Source organism: Prionailurus viverrinus, chromosome D4, assembly GCF_022837055.1.
Source record: "Prionailurus viverrinus isolate Anna chromosome D4, UM_Priviv_1.0, whole genome shotgun sequence".
Classification (NCBI taxonomy): Eukaryota; Metazoa; Chordata; class Mammalia; order Carnivora; family Felidae; genus Prionailurus; species Prionailurus viverrinus.
The window spans coordinates 82,064,078-82,078,895 of record NC_062573.1 but is presented as its reverse complement, the minus strand read 5'-3'; the positions used below and the strand labels follow the sequence as shown (position 1 = coordinate 82,078,895).

Sequence of the window (14,818 nt, the reverse complement as noted above, 5' to 3'; positions counted from 1 at the left end):
TCTGGGCCGTGACGAGCTAACACGCGCGGGCGGCGCGGTTCAGCCCAGTTTACCCCGGTTACTTCTCCAGCCCCGCCGCTCCGGCCTTAGCTTCCGGGCACGATTTCACGGGGAGCTCTGCCTTCCATTCGGGCCGGTGTTTCCGTACGCAGAGCATCGCAAAGGTGGCGAAGGCTAGAGCTCTCCGCTTTCCTGGTCAGGAGTGTGTCGGAGCCGCTCCTGGCCACTTCCGTCCCCGGGTGTTTGGCGCCCACAGACTCCCCGTAAACGCTACATGGATATGATTCGTCAGTAACCTTCCCCGTTCGGGTTTGTCATAAACCTCGCCCCAGGGCCTTTTCAGTACTTTGCAGTTACAGTGCTGGATGTTTTGTTGTGCCTTGTTTTGAGTTTGCCCTTTTGACTCCACTGCTTGTGAGACTGGTTTGATAAAGCTGGTGACGTCCACGTTGTGTTCTGTCTCCAGCTGGTAACTACACGAAGGACTTCTTCTGCGGGCTCGGCATCACTCTCGTGAGCTGGTTCACCAGCCTGGTTACCGTGCTCATTATAGCGGTGTTCGTCTCTCTCATCGGACGGTCTCTCTCGTGGTACAACCACTTCTACGTGTCCGTCTGTCTGTATGGAACCGCAGCCGCAGCCAAAATAATCCTCATCCATACCCTAGCAAAAAGATTTTATTACATGGTAAGTGTTAGGCATGTTTATTGATTTTTTTTTGCCACCTGCAGGGATTGGAGACAGACTCTGGTGGGATTCGTTGTATTTGGCCTGTGGAGGCATCAGAAGTGGTTTGGCATGATCGTAGAAGACTGGCTCCCAGAACCGTGTTCGGGTTCTGGAAGGCTGCTGCTTTGGAGGGTTTTGTTGCAGGCTTCGGTGCCGTTATCAAGCTGTGAGGCGTTTGGGTGGTTGTGACAGCAAGGCCGAATCTGCTTCGGTGTGCCCCTGTGCACTTGGGTCCCCCAGCCCTCCCCGGGCTTGCCCGTTCCTCTTGTGAGTGGCTCGGTCCTCTGCTGGGCCGTGGGTTGAGCGCCATGAGGGCCCGGCTGCCGTGCTCCTCGTCGCTGGTGCCCGGGCCCCTCGGACACAGGGCACTGACACGCAGGAAGCATGTTGCCCTGAAGCTGCACTCGGAGTTTCTCTTCCATTTCCTTCACTTTTTTTTTCCCTTTTAGCCTGTGTGTTAATGCAGATTCTGACGGCACGCAGATGTGCTGTGGCAGGGGGAGGACACCTCCTAGGGGAAAAAGAGGGAAGAGTGATAGGGTTCCAGAATGATCTATGCTGATGCAGAGAATATCCCCATATTGTTACGGTTTCAGCCGTATAACAGGACTCACAGTAAACTACAATGCAAAAGTGACCCGTGGTTTCTAAAGAGTTTCTAAGTGACTTAAAGGGAAAAATCTGTTAGCTCCCATATTTATTTTCAAGACAGCCAATGTGCACCTGTTTTTTCCGTTTGCCCTGCTAGGATTAGAATTCAGACAGGAGGTTAGGTAATCCGGCGTCTTTCCACAAGGATGTCTTTGGTGCTAGACCGTGGATGAACCTTGGTCTCCGTTTCAGTTGATGCTGGGCTGTGTTCTGAGGACCGCTTCCATGCCAACCTCCAGGAGAGGCCCTTTGAAGCTAGCCGTCTGTTTATGGATGAACTAATACTTGTGTCTTTGTGGCTTCCGTGTCCAAGAGATTGTGCTGTGGGACTCAAGTTCATGTGCTTATGCTTAGTGCAGTGGTATGTTACCCGGGTGTGGGGGTCGTTGTTAATGAGGCAGGGGGGCCAGAGACAGAAATGCTTACGAGTAAAGTTCCATTTACTTGGACTAATTTCAGTTGTCTGATCATGAACTTTGGGGCTGAAAGCACAGTGGAAAGGAAGACGGGTCGCATTTCACAACTATTCTCAGAGCTGCCTGGTGGGCCTGGCGCCTGCGACGGCCCGGTGGGAAGAGATTCATAAGGACGGGTCTCTTGGAGGAGCTCACAGCTTCATCTGGGGGGCTGGGGGAGACCCTTGTTCGCAGTACCTTGGGATGAGGTGAGAGAACGGCCTGTTCGGCTGGAGCGGTACGGGGCCAGGAGAGAGGAGTCGGTTTGTGGAGGTCGGAAGGCTTTGTGAACGAGGTGGTGACGTGTGAACTGGGTTTTGAAGCAGGAGCGGAAGTGCGGCAGATGGCGGTCAGAGGTGGGAGCGCCCAGGATGCATTTGGGTCACGGTCAGTAAGCTCAGCGTGGTGAACGTGAGGCGGTGGCACGGTAACCGGAAGAGCAGGCCAGCGTGAAGCCGGAGCACGACCCTGAGGATCAGTGAGGCGGCCAGTAACATTTTCTGAGTAGGATCGCGAGTGACTGTGACAGCGTAGAGACTGATGGCAGTGGGCAGGTGGCAGGGATCAGAGGTGAGAGAGGGGAGCCAGACTTGAGGGGCGTCTGTTTGATCTCTGAGTACAGTTACATATCTGGGTGGTACTCGGCTTGAGATCGAATCCTAAGTGCCGTTTTCCTCTAAATTATTTTTGAAGACTGTGCCTCTTCACGCTGCGTTGTACGTCTAAGTGCAGCAGCGATAGCCTTTCATTTCTGAGCGGGTTTGTCGAGAGAACTTGAACAGGTTTTGAAAACTCGTGACCGAAGGTGTCTTGAGCTCTCGAAGTAACCCACGTGCCAATTTTGGGGTTTTTGCGCTGCAGCGGTAACTTTGTTGGTCATGTTAATGGAATCCCTGGTGCAGACGTTCACAGGTATGAAGTTCTTACGGCAGCTTTCTTCTGAGGAGCTCGGGGTGCTGCACAGGACTCCTCAGACTTCAAAGCCCAGAAATACAGATCAAATTTCTGAACGTGAAGGCACCAGGAAGTCAGGGCGGGGCCGAGCTGCACCACAAGACCTGTTAGAGGAGGAAGAGACATGGGAACCCAGCCAAACCCCAGAGGGCCAGGTCCCCGAAGGGCCTGCGGTTTTCCAGGCGTGCTGCTGGTGGCGCTGTTCTTCGCAGGTCCCTTCTCGCCTTTGGAAGCTGCATAACTAGAAGAGCCTACAGGGGTGAATGTTTTTAGGAGAGCCCTTCCTAAATCTATTTTAGGAAATTTCCAAAGGTTCCTTTTAGCCCAGTGGAAGAAAAGCACAGATTGCATACGAGTAATGATGTTTTGTTTTGTTTTTAAGTGTTTCTTTTTGAGAGAGAGAGGAGAAAAGGAGAGCGCTAGTTGGGGAGGGATGGAGAGAAGGGGACACAGGATCCGGAGCAGGCCCCACGCTGACAACAGAGAGCCTAATGCGGGGCTCGAACTCACGAACCGTGAGATCATGACCTGAGCCGAAACCAGCAAGAGTTGGAAGCTTAACCGACTGAGCCACCCAGACACCCCACGAGTAATGTTTTTACCCCATCTTCCTAAATGCCCCTTTCCTGTGCAGCAATTTAAATCCGTTACGTCATGACAGGAGGTAGTGTTTACTTAAAGTTTAAAATGCTGTTTAAAACAAAATAACTCTTCTGAGGGATGGAAATTTTATCACAATATTAGATCTTTATGAATGCCCATGAATGAGATTACTGGCATATCTCTCTTTCTTTCAGAATGCCAGCGACCGGTATCTGGGAGAAGTGTTCTTTGACATCTCGCTGTTTGTGCACTGTGTTTCCCTTACGGCTCTCACGTCTCAAGGACTTTGCTCGGCGTTTATTAGTGCTGTCTGGGTGGCGTTTCCCTTGCTCACAAAGTTTTGCACGCGCAAAGACTTTAAGCAGCATGGTAGGTATATTGGGTTTTTATGCAAAAGGGAAAATACCTTAAAATGAATAAGACAGGACTTGTGGGATTTGTTTTTTTTTTGGTCTTTTGGGCTAGGGTTTCAAGATTCTTGCTGTGTCGTGTTTTGGTTTTTTTTGTTTGTTTTAAATTTTCAGATCACACGGATTTCTATTTTCTACCTTATACCCCATCCCATTCTCACATTTATGAATGCATGATGTATTACCTATGTTCCATTTCATTCTTACTTGTATTTTAACGTCCCTGAGTGAAATGTTCTGTGTTAGGTACAGCAGTGCTATGCAAATCTGTGTCTCACTGTGGAATTTCAAAGACGTGTGATTTCTTTCTCTTTTTCCCTAGGTGCCCAAGGAAAATTTATTGCCTTGTACCTCTCGGGGATGTTTGTTCCTTATCTTTACGCACTGTACCTCATCTGGGCAGTATTCGAGATGTTTACCCCCATCCTTGGGAGGAGTGGTACAGAAATCCCACCTGACGTTGTGCTGGCTTCCATTTTGGCTGGTTGTACGATGATCCTGTCTTCCTATTTTGTAAGGAAATGACATTTAAAAAATAGTTCTTCCTGTATGCTTTATATGAATATGTGATGAGTTTAGCCACAGACGATTCTGTGAAATTGTGTTGCTTATACTTGGAAACACTTAAGCAAAAGAAACAGTCACGTGTGTGCAGAAAGTAGGTTTGGTGTGGTAAGAAGATGGGAAATGGGGTTTTAGCTTTGCGTCCTGGTCCTCCCGAGTCCTCTGGTCGTCCCTCTCCTCACAGCCTTCAAACCAGCTGAACGTGAATTTGGAGAACGCACACCAGGTGAGAACTGGTAGAGGTTGCTTGGTGGTGGATTTTTGGAACAATTCCTAATTAGAGGCAAAGGTTAATAAATACGTGGTGGTTTTATTAGTGTTTTTAGAGCTGGCGGAAGAAGACTGGTTCTGATGAGGCTCCTTCCGTTACCGTTCAGCTACCTGGCTGCTGGGGCCGCAGAGTTCGTAACGGAGCCCCTCTCCTCGGGTGGACGCGTATGATGCAGGGCGTCACAGGCCTTGTCATTCTGGTGTCGGCGTTCTGCCCTTACAGGGAGAGTCCTGCCTTTGCCCTCCCTGCAGCTGTCCAGAGAGGAGGCAGACCCCACGCGGACCCCCCCTGTGTTAGAGCGGGCTCTGGGCAAGCTCTGCCCTCGGCACGGCGTCCGTACTCTCCAGGACTGCGGTCTGGCCCCGCTGGTGGAGTCAGGCGTCTGTGTTGTGGCTCTTTCCATTGGAATCGGGAAGAATAGGAAGCAACTACTGAACGCCCATAGGCACACTGCAGGATTTGCAGCTAGGGGACTACACAGAAGAGTAGTTGTGACTTTATTATAGTGCTTTCCTCCACGGAGATGATGGTGGGCCTTTCCACACCGATTCAGTAAAGGACATCTCATGGAGGTCAGGATTGAGAGACAGCACGTAAGAATACCACGTGCGTGGCCCGCACCATCCCCAGAAGTCTCTTAAGGAGGCCGTAAAGAGTTGTACGTGCACCTGTGCATCTAGCCCAGGAGAGTGCTTCTTCTGCACACTGTTGCTTGCGCTCAGCGGAAAGAAGTCTGAGCGTTCCAGCCATTGTGCCTGTAATACAATCATCAGGTCCTTACTGGCATTTTCGGGGGGTGGATGGATGGAAAATTCTACACTGTTCTTTGTGGTTTGCAGGGTTTACTTCCTTTGGTTTTAATATTAAGCCTTTAAATTCTCTGTACGTGTTAGTGGATGGTTTTGCTGCTGTGAAGGTGAACGGAGTTGGTGGGGTTTCATCCTACGCGGATGAGGTTCTGATCCAGAATCAGCTCAGTTAGAAACTGGGTCCCCAGTGTATTTAAATCGGGGCCAGTGGATGAAGGCTCATAGGAGATGATCAGAATGTGGGGCATTTCAGTTCTGTCCCACGTGGAACTGGACAAAATAAACCCTGAAATCTTCACTGTGGAAACTGAAAATGACTCCAAAGTGAGGAAATCTTAGCAAGCATAGGGAGAGGATTAAAGTATATCACCTGCTAGGTTAGATTTTACTAGGAAAACCTCAGAACGCCTGCTGGAATCCCCGGAAACCTCGTTTAGTTTTCATCATCACATGAAGTGGCCGCGTGGCTCTTGGACACTGGTGGCGTCAGTCAGTCGTGATTCCATGTTGACGTGTAGCGGTCGGAGTGGTTGAGGCAGAGGCGGCCTGCGCTCCTCAGATCGTGGAGAACTGGATCGGAATGCGGATTTCAGAAAGCGTTCCTTTCAGTCCTTGGGGGTTTATAGTATATTTGCCAGGAAGCAGGCACTCTCCTGTCTGGCAGTGGGGTAGCAGGTGTCCCGGGTGGTGCTCAGTGACATCGGGACCCTCACGAGGAACGAGACGGCTCGCACGTGCGCACGCCGCGCAGACCCTTCTCGCGCTTCTCTTCGTTTTATTTTGCACCCATTTCGGAACCTAGAGTGATGGAAGATGGGACATTTAAGGCAGAAATAAAAGTGAAATTTAAGAGAGCGGGATGGAAACACAGGCCCCCTCCTCCTCTTCTGCTCTGGGACTGCATTTCACTCACCCCCATTACCAAACCGCGTCCAGAAAATGCGGGCCAGGGCAGAAGATGAGCCTCACGGTTTGGAGAAGAGGGATGGATGTGCAGACTGTAGCCTCCATGGAGGTTTGAGGACAGCTGTGGGTAGGAGCTGGGTGGAGGTGGCAGGAAGCACAGCATGTGGTGGGGAGGTTGTATCTTGTCCCGAGAGACTCTGCACCAGGACTTGGCAGGGTATCTGACACTGTGCCGAGGAGCCACATGTTAAAGGACCATGACTGTTAGGACAGAGAGGGACAGACAGGGTTACAGATTGTGTTTTGCTAACTCACTGTCCCCCCCCCCTCCCCCAGCCACCCCAGCTCCTTGGGTGCTATCTTGTTTCTGTGCTCACCATGTGAAAACGTAAGGTCTTGGGGCGCCTGGGTGGCTCAGTCGGTTGAGCGTCCGACTGCGGCTCAGGTCATGATCTCACAGCTCGTGAGTCTGAGCCCCGTGTCGGGCTCTGTGCTGACAGCTTGGAGCCTGGAGCCTGCTTGGGATCCTGTGCCACCCTCTCTCTCTGCCCCAACCCACTCGCATTCTGTCTATGTCTCTCTCAAAAGTAAATAAACAATGGGGCGCCTGGGTGGCGCAGTCGGTTAAGCGTCCGACTTCAGCCAGGTCACGATCTCGCGGTCTGTGAGTTCGAGCCACGCGTCAGGCTCTGGGCTGATGGCTCCGAGCCTGGAGCCTGTTTCCGATTCTGTGTCTCCCTCTCTCTCTGCCCCTCCCCCATTCATGCTCTGTCTCTCTCTGTCCCCAAAATAAATAAACGTTGAAAAAAAAAAAAAATTTTAAAAAAAGTAAATAAACATTAAAAACAATTTTTTTTTCTTAAAAAGAAAATGTAAGGTCTTAGTCCTGAGACCAGTACTGTTTTGCTGGACGTTACCCCGGATGAGATACTGGGGCACTGTAGGTACAAAACCTAATTTTATGTACCAGAGGACATGGCTGGTTGTGGATGTTTGCCTGATTTTTCACATTCATGTTCTTCAGTCTTATCAAGCCTGGAGGGCGAGTGGAAGGGGGAGCAGGGATTGGATCAGTGTGGCTCCTTCCGAACCCCTAAGGGATCTGTAGACATCTTTTATTTCAATGATTTCGTTACCATTAAAAAGCTCGTAGAAGCATATATAGGATGTTCTAGATGCCCACCTTGGGACCGAGCCACTTGCTTCTCCTGCCCAAGTTCAGATCTGCTGTTTTAGACGGCGTTGGCTCTGGTTACTGAGCACCGAAGGGGACCGTGTTACTTTGTGCTACAGATTTTCCTTACGTGCAGGCCCACGGGTAGAGCCTTGAAGGTACATCTAAATGCAAATTTAGATGAAGCCGGCACGTTGGCACATTACAAAAGCATTGGGAGTGGAACTTGAGTTTTGTTGAAATGCGCTTGCTTATGCTTAAAATCCCACCTCCAGTTCTTTCATAAAAACGTGATGTCATGATGTTTGGTACATAATTGGGGTCTACTGTGCAGTGGTTAACTAGGGGCGTCGAGATGATCAGAGGTAAAGCGAGGTCACGGTTTGACCGGCGTTGGGTCTCCATCCTGGTTCTTTGCCGACCGCACCGAGACCCTGACTGTTTCCTTGCCCCTCTCGCTGGCTGGTTGCCTGTCGCAGGCACCGTCGTGGCGGGTGGGGGCGGCCCTGGTCTCTGCAGCCGCCCCCGGAAGTTGAGCCTGCTCGCGGGCACTTGCGGGGAGCCGGCCACGCCGACGAGCGCTCTTCACGGCTGGTCGGGTGACCCCGGTTCCCAAGTGAAGGGCAGCTTAAAAGCACCTCTCTGCCGACGGTAATTTTTCCTTTTCTGCGTTTTGTGTTTTAGATTAACTTCATCTACCTTGCCAGAAGCACGAAGAGAACCATGCTGAGTTTAACTCTGGTGTGTGTGGTTACGTTTCTCCTCGTTTGCGGTGGGGCGTTTTTCCCATACAGCTCGCATCCCGCCAGTCCGAAGCCAAAGAGGGTGTTTCTGCAGGTGAGCGCAGTTTCGCGTGAGCCCTGTGGTTCTGGAGGGGAAAGCCTCGTGTGTGCCGCACCGGTCAACGGGAAAACCGACAGACTTCCCTGCTGTTGACCTATTTGGTTGCACTCGGCCACTCTGGGTAAGGCAGTGAGGGAAAGACTGACCACCAAGAGGCTCTCTTATCAGCAACACCCTTCTCCCAAGAGACTGAATTGGAAATGTCCGCTCGTTCTGTCACTGTTCACGTGCTGCAAGTGCACCTGCCCAGAAAAACAAGAGCAGATGTGTGGGGTGATGAGCTCTCAGAAGTACACACTGCCAACCTGTCTGCAGGCCGAGTAAAAGTGTGAATTCAACTGGCAAAATGAAAGCTATTTTAAAATGCCAGTAAAAGTGCTCTTAGGTAGCGTTGAAGGTACTGTGTCATCATGAAAGTATCATAGCTCAGGGACTAAGAATGAGATTTAGAACTGTCTGAGATTTTAGGTTTTTCTGCAGACGTTTTAGAGTTGGTACTATAAAGCAGGAGAAAGAACCAAGTTGCCTTATGTATAGTCATGTTCCGTCTTAGAGGTGGCAAGAGGCCAACAAAAGCCAACTTCAGGGGCCGCCTGGCTGTCTCAGCCGGTGGAGCGAGCGTCTCCTGGGTCCTCGGGGTCAGAGTTCGAGCCCCACGTTGGACGTAGAGCTCACTTTAAGAGACAAATCTCAAAGCCAAAAAAAGCCAAGTGATAATCTATGTAACTATTCGGGGACTTGACTAAGTTAATAGTAATATTTGAATGTAAATAGTGGGGAAGAGATACTGAAAAAGGGCCAAATATTCCTTGTTTATCGTCCTGGAGGGCACAGCCACACGCTTTCTTTCTGTGACTACAATTTGCAAAACCTTTAGTGAAGAACAGCTAGTTTTCAGATTGTGTGCCTTCAGTGACTTGCCACATTTTTATAATTACATCAGTAGTATTTAGAAAAAGCTACATTTTTATTTTTAAAAACTCCTGTTCTCACTTGTTTGGGGTTTTCTTCTTCCCCAGTGCCGGAAGTTGGCAGACTTTTCCCCAGAGGGGCCAGGTAATAAATACTTCAGGCTCTGCCAGCCATACAAGTCCGTGTCCCGGCACGGCACAGTGGTCGCAGACGTACCTGAACGAGCGAGGGTGGCTGCATTCCAGTGAAGCCGTTTATGAGCTGGCGGTGAGCCGTGCAGCCCCACGCAGCCCTTTCTCTTCCAGTGTGACACTCTTTCCGCAATGAAGCTGTTCTAGATAGGCCCAAGTCTGACATCTAGTGGTGACAACGGGAATTAGCTTCAGGTCACAGGGAAGGGGTGGGTGTGTGTGTGTGTGTGTGTGTGTGTGTGTGTGTGTGTGTGTTAGGATGCATTTGTTTGTGGCCTTAATCTAAATGCAGTTCTAGTGTCCGTGTCTTTTAACTCTGAAACAGGTTTTCAAAAACATTTTAATCAAACTTAAATATATATTTGTAAGGAATAATGAAACTGTATCTGTATATTGATCGTCGAGTGTGAAAGAAAGAACATTAAGCAGCACCTCATAAAACCCGCGTGTGCCCTTCCTCCCGGTTCTCCCCCCTCCCCACCTGCTAGGATGTACTCATTCGCGATCTTGAAGTTTAGGATTAATCATTACGTTATTTTTCTTTGCCACGTATGTGTGAATCCCTAAACCGGAAGATACCATCTGCCTCTTTGTGAACTTCTGAGAAGGCCGTGCCTAACTATGCATTTGTGACTTGCTGCTGTTTGCCGGCAGCATGTGAGAAGCTTGCACGTTGCTGTGTGTCACAGTGGTGCGGGAGACTCCTGGGGGGGGCACCCCCCCTTTATCTGGCCATTCTGCCATTGGTGGGTGTTGGGGTGGTTTGCAGTATTCGCTGGTATGGGCAGTGCCGAATCAGAGCTCTTGAACCTTCAGGAGTTTCTCTGAGTACACGTTCCGGAGCAGAATTGCTGGCTCGAAGGCTGCGTGCACGTTGGGGGGACACCAAGCAGTTTCCTGAAGCGGCCGTGCCAGCCCACGCCTCCCGCGGCAGTGAGGGAGGGTCCCTGTGACTCTGCAGCCACGCCAGTTCTTGCTGTTGTGGATGTCCTCTGTCTGTCCCTCCGGATGGGGGATGTGGGGGAGGGGATTCAAGTAGTATTCTCATCGGTCGGTTCTTTCCAGCACATGACTAGAACCTTTCATGACCTGGATGGAAACGTAGTCAAACGGGACTCTGGGATCTGGATCAATGGGTTTGATTACACTGGAATGTCTCACATAACACCTCATATTCCGGAGATCAACGAGAGCATCCGAGCTCACTGTGAGGAGAACGCACCCCTCTGTGGTTTCCCGTGGTACCTCCCGGTGCACTTTCTGATCAGGTGGGTTCACTCCTGTGCTGCTTTAGTCGGGGGGTCAGTTCTCAGGTCCCGTCGCTATGCGAGTACTTCATTACTGCAGCTGGTGAACAGAGGTCAAGTGCCAGGTACGCTGTTTCCTGTCACTGCACAAGTTCTCCTCCTTTAGTGGGACAGAGAGCTTGGAAGTTTACCGTTGCCTTTTCAAATTTAGGAAGTCTTTCCTCTGGAAGCCCGAGTAGTTAAAAAGGCTGGCTCTCTCAACTGGTCTGGTAGATAGCAGATAACTATGAATTGCGAACTTTCATTCCTGGGAAGCTTTTACAGTTTGGTAGTCAAGGGTTGGATAAGAAGGAGTAGGATGGGTAGTGGAATCAAGATCACCTAGGATCCTTTGATCTTAATTTTGGCTAAGTTTTATTACCCGATAGCCCGGGCCTAGCGTGGTTTATCCTATCCATCAGAGTCGGGTTGTTTTGTTTTGTTTTTTTTCGTTTATTTATCTTGAGAGAGAGCAAGAGTGGGGGAGTGGCAGAGGGAGAATCCTGATGTGGGGCTTGATCCCACAGACCGTGACCTGAGCTGAAGTCAAGAGTTGGACACAACTGACTGAGCCACCCAGGCACCCCAAGCTTATTTTCATGCCCCAGAAGGTGATTCATATATTTGACCATGTCCAGAGGTATAGGTAGCTGTCAACTAATTAAGCATCCTAAATATTGAAGCTCCCTTTCCAAATAGGAAAAACTGGTATCTTCCTGCTCCAGAAGTTTCTCCAGGAAATCCTGCTCATTTCAGACTCGTGTCCAAAGAACAGACACCCTGGGATTCTATAAAGCTGACGTTTGAAGCAACAGGTAAGTCATAGGACATTTTTTTCTTCTCTCCTTCTCTTAAAATTCTTAATAAGTGTGTATACTTTCTCTTTAAATAATAGTAACCACAACTCAGGAAGAACGTAGTGTTTGTAAAGGTACCTCAAGCAGATTAGTAATGATTTATTGAGGAAAATTAGACTTTATTTTTTTTAGAGCAGTTTTAGGTTCACAGAAAAACTGAGCAGAAAGTAGAGCTCCCCTCCTGCCACTTCCTTTTTTTTTTTTTTTTTAATTTTTTTTTTTTAACATTTATTTTTGACAGAGAGAGACAGAGCATGAACGGGGGAGGGTCAGAGAGAGAGGGAGACGTAGAATCTCAAACGGGCTCCAGGCTCTGAGCGGTCAGCACTGAGCCCGACGCAGGGCTCGAACTCACAGACTGCGAGATCATGACCTGAGCCAAAGTCGAACGCTTCACCAACTGAGCCACCCAGCCGCCCCCACCACTTCCCTTCTTAAGACCTTGCACTAGAGTGTGGGGTATTTCTTAAAACGGAGGAGCCAGGACTGATCCATTGTTAATTATAGCCCCTGGTTCATATTAGGATTCGGTTCACTCTTTGTGTTGCATAGCTCTGTAGGTTTTGACAAATGTGTAATGTCACGTACCCCCGTATCAGATGGAGTAGATTCCCTGCCCTGAGAGTCCCATGCACCCCGGGTCAGCCCTCTCCTCCCACCCCCTCTGGCAACCACTGATCTATGTTACTGCTTCTACTATTTTGCCTTTTCCAGACTATCTCATAGCGGCAGTCATAAGGTTTGCCACCCTTTCAGGACAGCTTCTTTCATTTAGCAGACGGCCCTCCTGTCTTTAGGGGCTTGATAGGTCATTTCTTTTTAGTGCTGGATGGCATTGTGGATGTACTATAGTTTATCTGTTTACCTACTGCAGAACATCTTGGTTGCAGGTTTTTGTCTAGACATGTTTTCACTTCATTTGTTTTTTTTAATGTTTGTTTTTGAGAGAGAGTGCATGCGTGCAAGTAGGGGAGGAACAGAGGGAGAGGGAGACACAGAATCTGAAACAGGCTCCAGACTCCGAGCTGTCAGCACAAACTCACAGGCTGTGAGATCATGACCTGAGCTGAAGTCGGACCCTTAACCGACTGAGCCACCCAGGCGCCCCTGACCTCATTTGGATAAAAACCTAGGAGTGCAGTTGCTAGACCATATGGCAGCCTAGATTTACCTTTGTAAGAAACTGCCAGGCTCTTCCAGCATGGATGTACTGTCCCGCATTGTCACCAGCATTTGGTACTGTGTTTGGGACTTTGGCCATTCTGATAGCAACGTGGTGGCATCTTATTGTTTCCATTTGCAATTACCTAATGACCTGTGAGGCTGGGCATCTTTTCTTAGGTTATTTGCCATCTGCGTGTGTCCTCTGGTGAGGTGTCTGTTTATTAATTGGGCTGTTTGGCTTTTTTCTATTGAAATTTAAGAGTTCTCTGTGTGTGTGGATAGAAGTCCTTTATATCAGTAAGTGGTGTGCAAATATTTTCTCCTGGTCTGGGTTATCTTTTCATTCTCTTAACAGTGTTTTTCACAGATTGTAAGGCTTTAAATTTAATTAAGTCCAACACAATCAGTTTTTCTTTCATGGGTCGTGATTTTGGTGTTACGTCTAAAGGTCATTGCCAAACCCAAGGTCTCTGGATTTTCTCTGTTATCTTCTGCAAGTTTAGTTTTGTGTTTTATATTTAGGTCTATGATAGATACATTCTGAGTAAATTTATGTGTTTTTTGTGTGTTTTTGTTATAAGGTCTGTGTGTGGGATTCGACTTTTTTTTTTCCTGCTTTGCATGTGGATTTCCAGTTGTTCCGGTACCATCTGTTGAAGACTGTCCCATCTCTCCCGAATGACCTGACCTTTGTCAGGAATCAGTTGACTGTATATGCGTGGGTCTATTTTTGGGCTTTCTATTCTGTTCTCACCTGTTTGTGTCTTTTGCCATCACGATGCTGTCTTGATCAAGTCTCGAAGGTGGATGGTATCCATCCTGTCAGACTTTGTTCTGCGATATACTGCTCGTCTTCTGTCTTTCCACGTATTAGTTTGCCCATATCCACGGTATAACATTCTGGGATTCTTAAATGGAAGCGCATTGAAATCTGTAGATCAAGTTGGGGAAAATGACATCTTACGGGGGCCTGAGTGGCTCAGGTCACGATCTCACAGTTCATGGGTTTGAGCCCCGAGTCAGGCTTTGCGCTGACAGTGCAAAGCCTGCTTGGGATTCACTCTCTCCCTCTCTCTCTCCCCTTCCCTCACTGGTGCTTTCCCTCTATCTCAAAATAAGTAAATAAACACTTTAAAAAAATGACATCTTAATATTTTTTCCTGTGACGTGGAGTATCTCTGTTTATATCTCGTTTATTTTCTTTCATCAGAACTATATTTTGTAGTTTTCCTCATACAGATTCTATACAACTTTTGTTAGATTTGTACCTCAGTATTTCATTTTGGGGGATGCTAATGTAAATACGAGTTTTCATTGATGGTATGTAACCATGTAGCCTGCAACTCTGCCATCATTGTTTATTAGTTTCAGGAGATTTTTGGTTGATTCTTTGGGATTTTCTGCATAGATGATCATGTCATCTGCAAACAAAGACGGTTTTATTTCTTCCTTCCCAAATCTGTTTTTGATCTTTTATTGCTTCTTCTCGTCTCACTGCATTAGCTAGGACTTCTAGTATTTTGAAAAAGACTGCTAAGAGGAGTAGTAAGTGTGGGAATCCTTGCCTTGCTCTTGATCTTAGGGGGAAGTGTCTGCATTTTTACCATGATGTTAGTCGGCCCTTTATCAGGTTGAGGAAATTCCCCTCTATTTTTAGTTTGCTGAGCTTTGTGAATGGATTTTCGGTTTTGTCACATGTTTCTGTTTGCTGATATGACCATGTGATTTTTCTTTATTAGCCTTTTGCTGTGATGGATTATATTAACTGGTTTTCAGAGGCTGGATCAATCTTGCATACATGGAATAAATCCCACCTGGTTGTAGTATATAATTCTTTTTGCACATTGTTGGATTTGATTTGCTGATGCGGAGGATTGGTTCTGTGTCTCCGGAGCTCCGGAGAACTCGAACATAGGAAGTTCACTTTTGAAAGTTCCTGCTACTGTTCACTTGTATCATTCTTGAATTTCATATCAATGGAATCATCCAGTATGTAACGTTCGGGGTCTGGGTCATTAGGCATAATGTTCTTGAGATTG

General features: G+C 48.3%; 1 protein-coding gene and 1 long non-coding RNA gene across 3 annotated transcripts in view; one reads left to right on the top strand and one right to left on the bottom strand.

Annotated features, from left to right (window-relative positions):
* The window catches only part of ERMP1 (endoplasmic reticulum metallopeptidase 1), a 45,253-nt gene that overhangs the window by 22,920 nt on the left and 7,515 nt on the right, over positions 1-14,818 (top strand). For both annotated transcript variants that reach the window (XM_047829170.1, XM_047829169.1), the window contains 6 exons: positions 467-687; positions 3,587-3,761; positions 4,125-4,315; positions 8,211-8,363; positions 10,538-10,740; positions 11,458-11,573. In XM_047829170.1, coding sequence (XP_047685126.1) covers positions 467-687; positions 3,587-3,761; positions 4,125-4,315; positions 8,211-8,363; positions 10,538-10,740; positions 11,458-11,573 — 1,059 coding nt within the window. The remainder of the gene's footprint in view (positions 1-466; positions 688-3,586; positions 3,762-4,124; positions 4,316-8,210; positions 8,364-10,537; positions 10,741-11,457; positions 11,574-14,818) is intronic.
* LOC125149956 (uncharacterized) lies at positions 5,163-13,669 on the bottom strand. Its single transcript, XR_007146113.1, has 3 exons — positions 13,534-13,669; positions 6,360-6,613; positions 5,163-6,244 (listed from the first exon to the last, which is right to left on the bottom strand). It is a non-coding gene; the product is annotated as an uncharacterized LOC125149956 (long non-coding RNA).